The sequence below is a fragment of the Gallus gallus genome, chromosome 4 (genome assembly GCF_016699485.2).
Source record: "Gallus gallus isolate bGalGal1 chromosome 4, bGalGal1.mat.broiler.GRCg7b, whole genome shotgun sequence".
NCBI classification, from domain to species: domain Eukaryota; kingdom Metazoa; phylum Chordata; class Aves; order Galliformes; family Phasianidae; genus Gallus; species Gallus gallus.
This window is the reverse complement of record NC_052535.1, coordinates 14199506-14215092: the sequence shown is the minus strand read 5'-3', so window position 1 is coordinate 14215092 and position 15587 is coordinate 14199506. Positions and strand designations below refer to the sequence as shown.

At 44.7% G+C, this 15587-nt stretch overlaps 1 protein-coding gene across 3 annotated transcripts in view; it reads left to right on the top strand.

Annotated features, from left to right (window-relative positions):
- GAB3 (GRB2 associated binding protein 3) overlaps positions 1-4548 on the top strand; it is a 54900-nt gene extending 50352 nt beyond the window's left edge. For all 3 annotated transcript variants that reach the window (XM_004940821.4, XM_004940820.5, XM_015278621.4), the window contains one exon: positions 136-4548. In XM_004940821.4, coding sequence (XP_004940878.1) covers positions 136-252 — 117 coding nt within the window. In that variant the 3' untranslated portion in view covers positions 253-4548. The remainder of the gene's footprint in view (positions 1-135) is intronic.
- Positions 4549-15587: the final 11039 nt, after the last annotated feature.

Genomic DNA, 15587 nt, shown 5'->3' with positions numbered 1-15587 from the left:
CTGATGTCACTGCGAGCTTCAGTGTGAAGTGAGGCAATCAGAGATTAAGGGATAGCAGAAAATTGAGCCAGGTTTGACTAGCATCCCTTCTTGCCCTAAAATGAATGTGATGTTTTTCTCCCTCGTCTCTCGCAGAAACCGTTTCTTTCTGAGGAGCAGAGAGTGGACTATGTCCAGGTAGATGAACAGAAGACTCAGGCTTTACAGAACACTAAGCAGGAATGGACAGATGAGAGGCAATCAAAAGTTTAAAGGAAGAAGATTGGGATCTGGAGAAGGTTTTTTTTTTGCACTGGAACCATGATGTCAATGAAGCAGCTATCACAGAGTTCAAAGATAGAGAGAGTGAAGAAGCTGCAAGATGCTTGCAGTCTCTGGAGGAGTGGCATTTTTACCAGAAATCTTTGATTTCATCTGGAAATAGTATGTTGAATGAGTGAGTGCTTCACTGATGATTAAAGTAATGCATTACTCTTATTACTGCCCTTACTGGTAAGCTACATGGTACCATTTCTGGCATGATTTTGGGACGTCAGACACTTAATGTTAACAAATCCACTACAAGTTGCATTAATCTAGTTGGTCTTGCCTTTTCCCTCTGTTGTATAATTCCTAGTTGCTAAAGCTATTTTTTCATATTCCTTACAAACACTGTAGGTGCTCTGACTGCCTGTGGCAGCAAGCGTCTGACAGGTATCGATGACTAATCAACTAAGGGCTAAAATACTGAAACAGTAAAAAGAACTTTTTAAATGTATAGCACTCAAGCAAAGAGAATTTTGGAAAATATTTTTCCCCTGTGTTTAAAAGGTCTGACTCTGAGCTGATGCTGTCAGAAGCTCAAAAAAAGATTATGTACTGATGGGACTGGGACACGTGGGCATTGACCCTCTGGTTGATGACCATTGTGTTAGGCTTCTCTCTGCTGTGGCTTATCCTTGTCACCTCTCACTCTGATTACTACTGATGTTTTCTCCGTATATTGAAGAGTGTCCTCAGCACAGCACAGCTGCTCCTCTAACAGGACGCTGCTGACACACAGCTCTCAGCTGGCTGAAAAATAGAGAGGGAAGCTGTGAGCCTGTTTCTGCAAGTCTTGGGAGACCTGGCAGAGGATCAAGAATGCTTTCATTCAAACTGCAGAAGAAATGCAACTGGAATTGCTGGTAGCAGTCATCAAACTGATTGTTTCATCAGACTCACCCCCAAAAAATGGAAAATTAAGAAATGCAGTGTAGTCTGTGAGAGGCTAGCAGGCCTGCCAAAAGGAAACAACATGCGGCGTGAGGACCTCTGAGTTCAGGAAGCTTATCTACCTTGGGTCTTGTTAGGGACACTATCTCAGGATCATGTATGTGTATAGTTTGGCATATTTAACTTTAAAAGCTTGTCTACAATCTATTTTAAGTTGGCACATAGCCACTGCAGAACTGGCAGTTTGCAGTGCAGTGACCCACACCGGATTTGATCTTTGCTCATGCAGGTAAGTCCCACTGGCCACAGAGGCCTGATCTTGCCAGCATGGAAGATTTCCTCTTTGACAAAGCCAAGTCACTGGCCCCCCTCATGTGCCTGTTGTGCTGCATTATCATCAGACCTATTCAAAATGCTGATTGACCAGGCAGTGGCCATGGAAACATCATTGCAGACATTGCTGGCACGGAAGGTCCCTCCTTACTGATCTCCCTCCAGCCCCTGGGCTCACCAGGTTGGCTGAGTTGCATGTCCTGCAGGAGGGGGCCGCCTCAAGAGCAGAAACACTGCTTTCCTCCTACCTCAAGACAGCTGAAGTGCTAGCAAGTCTTGCTGTTTACTTAGATCAAATGCAGAGTTGACTACCTGGGTAATACCCTGCAAGAGTACTGAGATTTGCCAGCACCTCTAATGACCCTGGGGCAAACTGGGCAGGTGGCCTCATAGGCAGAAATTGTCCTGGGTTAGAGATGCTTAGAAAATTGGATTTATGTCGCAGGATGTTCCCTCTTCTCCACCCCCCCCAAAGCTCTAAAATGAAAGTTGATGTCCAGAAAAGTTTCACAAAGAATGCAGGCTTTTCAGCATAAGGTCGGGTGTGAAATTTAGTTTCTGAACCCTCTCTTTTTTTGGTCCTAAACTAAACCCAGGGTAGGCAAGTGCTGCACAGCCATGCCCCAAGTGGAGCTGTTGGAGAGGGGGAACTGAACTGTAGGGATCCGCACCTTGGGGGATGCAAAAAAGCACAGCTCACAGGGCCATGCTCACAAGGACTTTGGCCTTTCTGCTCAAACAGATTACTGTCATAAAGTGTACAAATAATAAAATGTCACTGAGAGCTTGCAAGGTATGCTGCAGTACGGAGTTAACACTCAGATGAGGTGTGTATTGTGGTAGGGGACCATCACACTGAGGAGCCTTGTGAAGTACAGAAAGCATCTGTAAAGGGCAGGATCAATTATGCTAAGCTTCTGCAGAGCCCAAATTGCAAAGCGATGGCATGCTAGCCTCTGATTCAGACTGTGGTAGCGTGCAAATCAGCTCATGTTCTACTGGAGCATTTCTTTTCACGCTGTCAGAAAATCTTCTGAAGTGGAAAAATACCAAGCTATTGAGGACAACTGACACGTTTGTTATTGTGGTTTGTTGTAGAACTGTTTAAACTTGGACAAAACTTGGCTACTGGGTCAATCAGAAGTTTACAAAAGAGCAAGCTCCTCTGGTATTGTTTTCTTAAAAAGACATAAAGTTCAGCTTGGATGTGGCTGTCCTTCGGTCAGTCCCCCCTTAAACTTCTATGTGTCTCCTTCCTGCCCCTGGAGCTGTCTTATCTCCATCAGACACAGCTTACTGGTTTGTAACTCTCACTTTTAAACTAGAAGTTAAGTTTGGGGTTATGTTCAGGCTTCTCATTCAAGGTCCAACTGCTCCAGAGTCCATGAGATGCATTCTTGTGTAAGTACAATATACAAAACAGGAGCAATTTTAAAAAACAATTACAAAAGAAGTTTAAAAACAGAACAGTCCTCCCCAAAGGCTTTTTTTTTTTTTTTCCTCCCATGTAGTCAAATTCTGTAATACCCGAAGAGGTTACAGAAAAGAAGGATGGCACGAGGATGGCAGAAGCCAACTCTGCTGCAGTCACCCCCATCACTGGGGACAGTCTGAAATGGAGCAGCAGCCCTGCTGTGGTCCATTGGTGATGGACCTGGTGGCTCCTGGCAGCATCCCTGCAACCTGCTGGCAGGAGGGGAGATGCTGGAGGGAAAAGGAGCCAGTGCTCAGTTCATTCTGCTCATTGACCAAAGGCAAAACTGTAAAAGCACCTAGAAACTGAATCAGCCTTTGACGTGTCATGTCTGAAAACGCAGCACAGGCAGGAGGCCAGGCACACTCCTTGTAGCATCTTCTGTTTGCCGTAGGGCTATTACTTTGTTATTTGTCTGTATTTCTTTTAAGATATCGGGAGCTGGTGCAGAGGGAGGCTCTGCGCCTTGATGAGTATGGGACAGCCGGCAGCCCCTTGTGAAGCTCCTGTCTCCTGGGGACCCGGCATTGCCCAGCTCAGGACCTGTAGTGCCTTCTCCAGCATCCCTGGGGGTTCTCATTCAAAGTGAAGAGGAGCATTAAGCAGGCAGAGTGAGCTCTGTTTACTTAGCAGTGTTGCTCTGTGGAGCTTGCAGATGCAGCTGGTCGCATGACAAGGAGGTCAGCAAGCTGAGTGGTGTCATTGCCTGTGGCCAGTGGGAACAAAAACACCTGCCTGAAATAAATCCTGCAGAATCATAAAGAGATTAATCTGCTCTGAACTTCTTTCCTGAAGATGGCAGGAGTGCTTACTGGGAGTTGCACTCATTCCCAAGGCCTTTACTCAGTTAGGGTTTAATACAGCCGTTCTTCAGTCATTCAGTGATCACGCAATGAGCAAAGAGCATAGCTGGATCCAGGACTCTTTTTGCTTTTTGGACTGAACTGTGTTTTACATTTATAACTCCTTTATTACAGGAGATGGCATTAAGTACCTTACTGTCATATAGGAACACTTTACCTGAGAATGCCTACAGCCATTGAACTCGAGCCGGGTGGTCCCCACCAGCTCACTTTGCCAAGGGCAGAGCCCGCGCTCCTCCGTCCCACTGATTGCATCATAGGTGTGGGTTTGGGAGTTGTATTAACTTTATGTGTTTCAGTGGTTTAGTAATTCAAAGACCATCAGATGCTGTGATGAGAATGAAGCAAAGGGCAATGCCTTTCCTTTGTTCCCCTGTTCCGCAAAAATTGCTCAGGTTAAAAAAGAGGAAAACCACCAAAATAGCAAACTTTTGTCATTTCAAAGCCAGAATATTTTTTGTTCAAATCAAAACTTACATCTTGTGCAAATGAAGCATTACACTTTTTTGTATTTGTAAATCTGTGGGGAAGCATTATGCAGTCATCACTGTTACCAGGGGGAAAGCCATTGACAGAGGGGAGGAGCTCTCCCTTCCTGATGTTTCATTGCGATATTTGTTGTATATATTTGCACATTCAACTGTGTATCCTTTTTTTTTTTCTAATAAATTAATATAAAATGTAGCTGTGGTCTTTAATTATTTTGATAAACAAAGGGAAACTTGCCACATTTTTCATTGAATTTCCCACATTTTTCATTTCATTTTCCATTTTCAGTCCCTTATTAAGCTGTGACTTGTTTGGATATAATGAGGATGCTCTTGGGTTTCTCGTGCCTCTCTGCAAACTACTTTGGTGATTTTACAAAGTGCACTTGTGGGGGGGGGGGGGGAGGAAGAGACCAACCCAGGGCCAGCACCAGCAGCAGAAAGCCTCAGGGTCCATGGAGCCATAGCCTTGTGCCACCAAGTAATACAGGCTGCTCAGTGGGTTTTGATGGCTCTTAAGATCTGTATTTCTCCAGCAAACAGCACGTGGAACTCCTCTCCTGGCTGCTTTGGGCAGCCACTGCAGAGGGAGCTGGCTGTTACACAATGACAGCAGTGCCTGGGGTGGTGGCACCAGCACCTCCAGCGCTCCTTCCTTGTGAGCTGCCTGGCAGGGACTCAGCCCCGTCCCCACTCCTGTACTGCCCTTGCTCTGCTGGTGTGGCTCTTGCCAAGGGTTTTATAGGTTAATGCAGCCTTTGACTGTTTTCCTTGCGCATGTCTGTTGTTGCACTTTGGATTGCATTCAAACATACTTCATGCTTTGCCCAAGAGCTGAGCTCCTGGGAGTGCTTGTGGCTCTACTGCAATCTAGAGGTGCATGATGTTGCCATTGCTGCTCTAATTTCTTTGCTTCCCTCCCCTCCCCACCTGGGCATCACAGAACATGGAGAGACCTTCTCACTGTTCTGGTGTGGGATTTCCAGACCCACGTTCACAAGGAGCTCTGACACTTGTGCAGACCGAGAGAGACCAAGGAGAGGAAGAGGAGGCTTGAGATGTTCCCTTGCACAAAAACTTTGCTGCAAGCTCTTGAGAATGGAATTTAATTTCTGAAAGAGATGAAATCTGAGGGAGCATTCTTTCAGGCTACAAACTACTTCCTTAAGAGTGCTGGGCAAGCCCGATGGACTGAAGCCAGCAAATACAGCTCCCAGAAGAGGACAAGGGCTTCCCAGCAGAAAGTGGATTTGGCTTTGGTGTGTTTTATCTGTGAGGATGAGGCCACGAGCAGGGAGCAGGCAGCCTGTTTGCCGTGCAAAACTAAGATGTCAGGATTTTTAAGTTATTTAAAAAAAAAATTAAAAAAATGAAGATTCATCATTTCTTTGGTTGGACTTCCTCTGCAGTTAGTCAGAAATCATCAGGAAATGCCAGCTAAGGAAATCCTTCCCAAACTGCATGCTCAGCATAAGGAGCATGTGCACGCAGAGGGAGCGGTGAGGTGGGCTGCTGGGCTCCCAGGCAAAGAGCTGGGCAACGCCACGGGGACAGCTCGAGCATGTACTGCACGTAAAGTGGAAGGGCAGGGAGACAAAGCAAAGAGGAACTGGGAGGTGAGAAACAGGGACATGCAAGAGGAGGTCAGCTGTACATACAAAATGTCATTCCTATAGATGAGACCCTGCATAGAAATGTTAACATATGTGAATAACCCTAAAATTCAGTTTCATGGGCTACAACAAAGTCTAGATCTTTTCTAAAAACACTTTTATTCATAAAATTATCCGCATTGCATTATTCTGATGCAGTTTTTTATTTCATTTTTTTGTTTTTGTTGATGTTGTTGCTTTTTGCATTTTTAAGCTCCTTTTTTTTCATCATCCTGAGCTCTCTGCCTTGTGCTTTTCCATATGAAGCAGACCAATCTTTAGGACTCAACTTCAGGGGCTCTTTGGCATCCCGGACAGCAGACCCTCAGCCCATGCCCACATCATCCAAACAACTGTAATACAAATAAGGAAAATAACCTTTGCTGTCAGAAAAGCGAGCAATGTCCCAGGCCTGAAAATACACATTTATTGGGGTTATTTTTTCTGGTCCAGGGACCAGCAAACTCAAAGGGCCCCATGAGCTCCTCCAGCCTCTGAAAGGCACAGCAGGTCCCACAGTTGTGAAGAGCCTTCCAGTGGAGACAGCTCTGGGTGTGCAGAGCTCTTGGAACAGGGGCACTGGTTTCATTTGATGGATACGTAAGCTGTCACATTAGCCTGAAAGCCCTGTGCCAGCTCCTTTTGCTGCATGAATGAGAAGGAAATCACATCCTGCTGCTGGCTTCTTCTCCCCCTCTAAGCACCTGGGTCTCAGCCTTGCACATGGGCAGGGAAACCTGCAGCCTTAGGGGGAGGCAAAATGAATCAGGCTCAGCTGAGAGACTGCCTACAGACACTATCTCAGCAGCCAGCGAGAGATGTGGTCAGTAACATCAGCCCAGTGTTGAGCAACCTGTTTGTCAAACAGTAGCCCAACCGTTTTCCGGGCCACTGCCCGCTTCCCCTCATGCAGTCCGTCACGGTACAAAGGGCCAAGGCTGGGGCAGGCACAGAGATATGCAGCCAGAAAAGTTCCTGGTCCCAGAGCGAGGCCATTCCAGGCAAAAGCAAGCCCTGCTGGGATTTTATAAAACCACCTTGGGAGCTGCCACAGGACCCAGCCAGCAGAGAGAGCTGGCACCAGGGCGGCCATGCCTTACCCCTTATCCAGACCTGCCTACATGCTGCGTATGGGATTTACTTTGCAGCCCCTGTTCTTGTTCTCAATATCACTCTTCTACTCTCACTCATACACAAGCAGACAAATGTCCACAGTAATCATGTTTTCACCCAGTGGCATGTAGGCTTTTGTGATCTTTGGGCTTTTTCCAAAACACCCAGTGCAGGGCGATACCAAGTGTGCACTCTGGGTGCTGGTGGCAGCAGTAATGTGTCTCACTAGGATGAGATTAGCCCAACACAGATAATCTGAAGTTGCACACAGTCCCTTGACCTGACCTGGTGCAGCAGCAGGCAGCACAGCCCAACTTGGGGTGCTGCGATGGTGCAGTTAACGTGAGCAGGAGTCAGGGCTCAGAAGCATGCGTGAAAACCTATTGCAGGGCTTTTAGCAGCCAGATTCACATGGCCTGCAAAGACATGGTGCTCACTCAGTACGCCAGCTCACCTGTGCTGCAGTGGCAGGTAAGAGAGGTGTGACAAAAGAGATCACTCTGTAACCAAGAGACAGACAATGAATGAATTAAACCCTAGGAAAAACTTTAGTGGGAGTGCATGCCTTGTTAGCCACTGGGAAAGCCATGCTTCAAGCCAGGCTTCTCTCTCACGTGGATTCCCTGGTGATTAACACAGTGTGAGCTCCCACTGAGCTTTTCCTGTGGTTAAGACATTTGTAATGTATGGTTTCTCCGATGTCTTATAAACAGCAGAGCTGTGTTGCAACCTCAGAGAATTCAGCCTGACAAAGACACAAGCCCATAGAAAGTTAGTACTGATCAATCTCTTAGTTCTACAGCCCATGGAGCTGCTTGTTGAAACCAGCATTTCCCCATAAGAACAGATGAAAGGAAGAGAGGGGACTGGCAGATAGCAGGCAGCAGCTCAGGCTCCTACCCTTCACCTGTTTCCAGGTGCTCTCAGCTGCTCTGTGAGCCTCTCATCCCCTCAAAGTTCCTGGTCTTGCCAGTACTTAATTGAGTTAATTTTACATTCTATAAAAAATCCATCTCCTTGGCAACTTTGAATCCAGCTTGTTTCAATGGCATTGACTTACTTCTTGTTTCATCAACAATGACAGGTAATTAAAATAAGCAGTTTAGTTTCAAACAGTTGTAACTCTCTACCATGTACAACCACTTCAGTGTCTTCCTCTCAGAATCGTCTTTTCAGAGGTTGGTGAGTACCTAGTAACACAGTGAGATGCCTCGAGGGCATTCACGAGTGCCTGAGTTCATTTATCCACGACTTCTTTATTTTCTTGACAGTCTAGATAAAAGATATGTGCTGGTTTGCCCTTATCTTCTGTTTTCCTGCACACTGAAGGAATTTTATATGTTATGAGATAGAAGGTTTTCCTTTATAGACTTCTGCAGCTTTGTCCCTATTTATTCACGCATAGCCAAATGCCTCATACATAGCCATCATTCTTCATTTCCATTCATTTATCTGGCATGTGAATAATGCCCTAAGGACTGTAATTTCCAGGACTGCTTTAAGCTGATTTTAATGCAAGATTTTTTGTTACTGTCAGTTTTATACGTGTCTGAAAGCTCCGCTATTGGTTCCTTCGTCTGTTGTCATGGTGGCAGCCCCACAATCCAATCAGTGCCCCAGCCCTAAATCCTTCTTCTGTAAGGCAGGTACACACCACTTCCTTGGTGGGGATGGAGACATCTCAGATGCTCTTTGGCCCAATACAACAATTTGTACAATCTTATTCGCTGATGAATTTAGCTGTCTTTGTTCTCTCGGTTTATTACATCTGTGGTTAAAATCTGTTGTTAAAAAAAAACACTGTGGCCAGTGTTAGAGCAGAACCCTGGTGCTGGTCCTGGTCCTGACCAAGAGTCCTCCAAGCTTCACACCTTACCTCCAAGAATGGCCAGAAGGCAAACACTCACTAAAAACACTGGTTTCACTGGCCAAAACAAGAGTCTACTGAAAACTACAGGCTGCTTTAAAGGCCAAATTGCATTTCTGCCCTTTGTCTCTTTCTCTGAGACACAACTTTGGTTATTCCACTCTGAAAATCAGGCCCTTCCAAACCATGGTGTCCAGGTGGCTGCAGGCTGAGAGGAATGATTTGCAAGCCACTACAGCAAGTATCACCCTCTCCTGCTTAGATAGGTTTTTGAAAATTCCCTAATTACAGCCAAATCAGCCCCAGGCATATGGCTGCAGCACCTGCACTTGTGTGATGCTGTTGGCTAAGTTCCCCAAATAGCCTCTTGCAGGGAGGCCCCCTGAAATGAGTGTTGGGGTGACGCGAAGAGAATGGACCGAGAAATGCATCAGTCAACTGTCAGCCCCATACCCCTGAAGTACGTGGAGGAGGGCTAGCAAAGCTATTTTCTCAGATACCAATTACTTCTTATTAGGTGTCAGGTAATGCTGGCAGTGACTGTCACAATCACACAATCACATGTACACACACAGTCTTTCAGCAAACAAACAGCTAATCCCCAAGAGAGCCCCAAATCTGAGGCAGAGCTCCAGACTCTGCCATTACACCAAGACTTGAGCCTAAACATCAGATCCTGAACTTGTGGGAGATTCCTAGATCAGCTTCTGCTTTTCTGAACTGATGAGCCATTATTAAACTCATAATGTAACTGACCAAACTGGAACATGATGTAAAAAACAAACAAACAAACAAAAAACATATATAACAGCATTTACTTCATATTGTAACATTTATTCTTATTTATCTTTAAAACAAACAAACAAACAAAAAGTACTAATTTGTATTTTCAAGGAGAGAAGACAAAGGGCATAGCTCCAAATTGTTTCTTGTTTTCCTTTTTCTTCTTTCTTTTCTCCTTTTTCTATTCTAAGTCAGCAGTTTAAAAGATCACCCCTCAGTGGCAGCTTGGAAGGCAGAAGTTGGAGACTGCCTGGGGAGAAGGGCTCCCAGCTCCAAGCACCAATGCTTCCCCATTCCACTGGTGTCCACAGGAACTCTGGGAAGGAAGAGGCAGAGGAAGTGTGACTTGCCCTCATGTGACAGAAGATGAGAGTGGCTTATACCGATCAGACATTGCTGAGCACAGAGTTCATATTTCTGGAGCACTCTGAAAAGGGGCTTAAAGGCCCTGTGGATTGTGTCCACTTCTGGACATCTTGTGGGGTCTAAAACCAGCCCTGAAGCAAGCTTGATTACAGCTCAGGGTCGCTTCATTGTCCTGGAGGATCAAAGAGGATTTAGCATAGGAGGGCTTGCTTTGAACAGTGAGCACAGATGAATTTCCCTGCAGGCATTGGGGCCATCCTGAGTGCTGGAGCAGGCTGGGGTGGCACAGGTGTCCTCTTAAAAATCTCCGAACTGCCCTCGGCATGGCTTATTGCTGTGTAGCCATCACTCCTGATGTCAAGCTTTTCAGCGAAGGCAAGCTTTAGCTTTGGAATCTGAAAGCAGCTCTTCTTTGGACTTCAGAGAAACACACTTACATGAGGCGTTGAAACTGTTCTCCCTTGTATTTTCAAGAAATACACTTCACTGCGCTTTTCTCCTGGCACTCCTGGCTCTATGCTACCTTTCCTGGGAGTAAATACACCCCAACCAATTTCTCTGTTGCCATTTTCAGGCCATATTTGTTTGCAACTTTGTGTGTCTCAGAAACTTCATCGTCAGTGAAACTCTGGAACGTCAGGAAGCAAGTAGATCTGCTGCAGATTTACATTAAAGTAAGCATGCTCCATTAAAAAAGACCTTTTATGGTTTACTTGCCCAGCAAACTTTTCTCTTTCACCCACCCCTTTTACGATTCCGCTTTGTACGTCACTGCTATCCTTCCACACAGACAATGAGCTGTGGATTGCACTCCTCAGTGATGACCTTCTTTTTACATCTTCACCCTCTTCCTTGTTTCATTAATCTTACTTTTTTTTTTTTAATTAAATTTGTGTCTTAAAGAGTTGCTTATTCAGGTCTGTCTTCCCCTGGAATCCTCCCTGATCCTTCGCTACAAAAAACAACTGACATAAAAATGAGTCCGAGTTCCAGCCAGGCAATTTCTATGACAAATTCTTGATCTGATCTTTTGATATTTTGCAGTTATGCAAGATTTGGAAGAATTTAACCATCCCAGTTATGTACCTAAACCTCTTATCCATGTTTTACAATACAGACAGAGGGAAATGAAGACCTCTAAAAAAGATCAGCAGAATATCACACCCATAAATCCAAGTTGGACTACAGTGTGACAGTTTTTTCTTACACGTCTCTGCTCAGGGAAGAATTAGTCATCTAGCATGCTAAAGTTCTCATTTTGGTTTCAGAATTTTTAAATGATGCTTATGTCTCATTTCTCTTGGATTCTTCAAGACCTTTGAATCCAACAGCCAGTCTCGACTGAACCTCGGAGACGTAAAGATCCCACAGATGCTCTGCTTTTATGAAATTACTGGAAAACAAGCAGCCAAGCAGCAAGGATTGCCAGTGCCTCTGCAGAGAGAATGGCTGCAGCAGGAATTCTCCTCTTGTCGGTTGTCAGCATGCTGAGGCAGGAAACCAGCTGGGAGCCTCCATGGAAGCATCGAGGAAACCAGGCTCTGCTACTTCTGCTGCTCGCAAAGTTGCATTTCCTTCCCTTGTGGGCAGGAGTGGAAGCAAGACATATTTCAGACACATCAGTGTCCAAATCTCTGTGAGAAGCAACTCCACTTACAGCTTAGGTGTCTGTGGGGTGCTTTGCTGTCCTTCAGGAAAGAAGCTAACTGCAGCTGTTCATTTCATTCTCTCAGACTTAAACTGAGATTGAACAAGTCCCATTACACTTCCTGTCATATTTTTGAGATCAGAATCACACTATTTACAAAAAAAAAAAAAAAAAAAGTATTTTGTAGACATTTTTATCTCATCCATATCTAGCAAAACAGCAGCCACCATTAAGGTGGATTCTGCAATAGTTTGGATTCCATGCTGCTAAGCAGATGGTATTTATTGACAAACTGACCTCTAGACTGTTTGTTCTTGGGGCTGTAGGTGCAGCCAGACTGAATTCACTGCTCATTATGAAAATATTCTTTATACCAGAAAACAATGTGTCATTTGGCTATGATAGACACCCAGAAATGTCCCATCTCTCTGACCACCACCTCCCCAAAACTGCCTCTTTGTTGCCACATGTGGACTATGTTTCCTGTCTCCTTTCTTCAGAAGCCCTCCTTGTGCACCTCGCAGTAAACAAAGGACCGCAAAATTCATGAATCAAGATGGAAAATGGACATACTTCCAGTTTTAAATCCTCACAAATGTAAACCTAAGTCCACGGGCACAGGAAGAGTGGCTAGGACAGAATATTTGCTAATGAAGCAACATAAGCAAAATTGTATCATGTACAGCTTTCACACTAAAAACTGTGTGTTTTTAGACTGAGGCAAGAAAGACAGGCAAGAAGCGTTATAAAGAGGTATGGATTTGGTGCGAACTCAGGAGCTGCCAGCTACTTCATGTAAAGCAAAGTGTGTTGTCTTCCTGGTTGCAGCCTGCCACAAGCACATGTGCAGTGACCAGCAGACCAGTCTGAATGGCTTCTGCAGAAACACATACTGCAGAGCCACTAGGTGAGGTGCGAGGGAAATATCAGCCCTAAAATCATTCATGCCTTCCTGTCTCCTCAAAACTGGTGATGCACTCAAGGAAAGGCAAGCCAAGGAAAGGTGGGTAAGGTATCACTCCATCACTCCTTACTTGCATACCTCCCAATTAGGTTTCTATTCAATGATTTAAACAGCTAGTTGTGCATCTTTCATGGTGTCATGCCACAGCCCTCTGCAAATATGTCTGTAATTGAGGATGATGAATGCACCTTGTAACTCCACCCTAGGGGGTGGTGGCTGAGACTTCTTTGTTCTTACCTGTTTCAAAGGGTATAGAATTTCACCCAGACACACCTGTTACTAAAGAATAAAGTTCTGCATTTCATCAAAAACGTAGATGTGCACCTCAAGATAGCCGACATCCCAGATTGATGTGTCACTGATTTCTTCACCTTCACACCAACATGAATCCCCTTTTGCCTGTGGGCAGTGGGAACTGCAGGATATATGAGGTGGCAGAGTGCAACATCTCAGAGAAGTGCAAACACCAAATCCCTCCAAAATATTTTTATTATTTATCAAGCACTTTTGTATTATAGTAAGTATTTTCTCGCATATCTAAAAACATATGCACCTGGAAAATAGGTGGTTCTACAAGTACCTGGTTTCCTTATGTATATAAATTACGTTGCATAGCAGAATAACTTCAGCGTCACAGACAAAGCAGCCTCTGACAGATGTTTTAGCCAATGTAGGGGTATTTATAAAGATTCTTTCCCAAGTGGGCACTCTGACATTATATACAATGTTTACTATTACCTTTGACTTTCCTTTTGTCAGGCTAGCTTGGTCTTCTTGACCACAGTATTTCCATGAAACTCGCAAGAATAACAATACATATGATTTTTACCCTTCTGTTAACATCGTCAAAATTCACTAACATGTAAGATATCAGTGGTCTCAAAAGACACCTTACCTGTGTAAATTTTGCTCCTTCTGGAAAATGTGAATAACCCTGTATTGACAGTGGATATGAATAACACAGATTGCCTATTAAACCAGGAAAAAACTGGCTAGTATCTCCTATCTGTTGGATTCTTGATGTTCTATGAGTAGACTGTTGTGGGCAGAAGTTCACGATGAAGGTGGTGATCTTCGATCGCCCACACTGAGTGCAGGATGGGCTGAATTTGGAGTAAGCTAGTGAGTTCCAAGTAAAATTTGAGCTCAGACAACCATAGACTCATAGAATAATTGAGGCAGGAAAAGACCTCCGAGTTCATTTAGTCCAACCATCCACCTACCACCAATATTCCCCCTCTAAATCACATCCCTTCCTACCAGATCTAAATGTTATTTATTAGACATAGTTGGGCCTGGCTAGTAAACCGAGTACAGACAGAAATACAGCTGTATAGCCAATGGGACTCACTGAACTCCAGTACTTACATGAAATTCAGGCTTTCTGAAACAAAATAATACAGGAAATTCCCTGTTGGGGGTGGAGGTAGCACAGAATAGCTGTTGTGCTTCAGCTCACACCCTAACTTATTTCGAAACAACTTCCCTGTTTAGACAAGCCCTAAGAGATTGAGACATTTATAATGAGTATTTAATCTTTCCATCTCTTCTTTTCTTACTGTTTTGATGTTTTCTCAGACTTTGAAAATTCAAAATTATTTTTTCCAGAAACTACAAGCCTTAGGGCAAAAATAAGGCAGCTATAAATTGACCGTTGCCAGTGGGAATAGAAGGCTTATAACTTTTTCCAGCACAGGAAATGTTCAATATCTTTACAGCAGTGACCATGTTTTAATGCATTTATGCCCTCAGGGTTATAGAAATCCTTCATTCACAACTTTATCCACTGTGGATCCTAAGGCCGTTAATACTTCTACCATGTCATAATGCTTTTCAGTAGTATCATTATCGTGTGCATGTTGCGAAGGACAAATGGCTACATGTTTTTTAGATGAAATCAGGTCCAGAGACACTCACCGAGAATGCAGCACCTGAGGCAGCAGGAATGCTTCTTCAGAATTCTTCTTAGGAGCGAAGTGCAATGGAAGGAGTCCTCACCAAGGCCTCAAGGCATGACAGAAAAACAATTAACAGTTTGTACAGCAGCAGCAAAACTTCCTCATTGTCATTCAGGGAAATACTGTCTTTGGAAACCATAATGCTAGGAGAGTAATGACAATATCACAACAGCGATTTAGAGGGACACGAGGAGCAGCTCAGAATACTGGAAATGAGCATTTCCTTTCTGTGCTGGAGTTGGGTGCCTTTTTCATCATATATTGATTTTTTCTTTTTTCCTCAAGCAGTTGCCCTGTGATGTTCAGTTTGGAGTAATGTGCCTTCATGTTATTGATACAATAGGACTCTGTTGTGAAAGAGAAATTCCTCATTTTGGTCTGGAAACCCACACTCGCTTTCACAAAGTGTGTGCTCACAGGCAAAGGAGCAAGTCCTGTCAGAGAGCTTCTGCAGAAGTTTTCCTCTCACTCCTCTTACTTCAGGAACTGCTGTCATTTATGAGGGCAAGGAGAGAAGACAGCTTCTTGAGGAATGTTTTGAAAATGAAGCTGAGATGCCTTGTGTGGGCGAGCCCAATCCTAGCAGCAGGATGGCTGAGCCACTGGCATGGGGCAGCTCTGCTCGCTTGCATCACACTGCTCAAACTTCTGTCCTATTGCAGCCCACTGACGAGGTGGTTAGCTGGAAGGTAATGAGGTGGTAGGAGGGCAGCAGGGACAGCAGGATGGAGGGAGCTGCTGCTGAGTGACAGAGCCGAATGAGCAGGCCTGGCGTCCAAGCCTGCCGGCAAGGTGCCATTGCCACCAGAGGATGGGTGGTTGGAGTCTTGGTCCGGCTGCCACGGCGACACTATGGCAGAAATCACTGCCACACTTGGCACGAG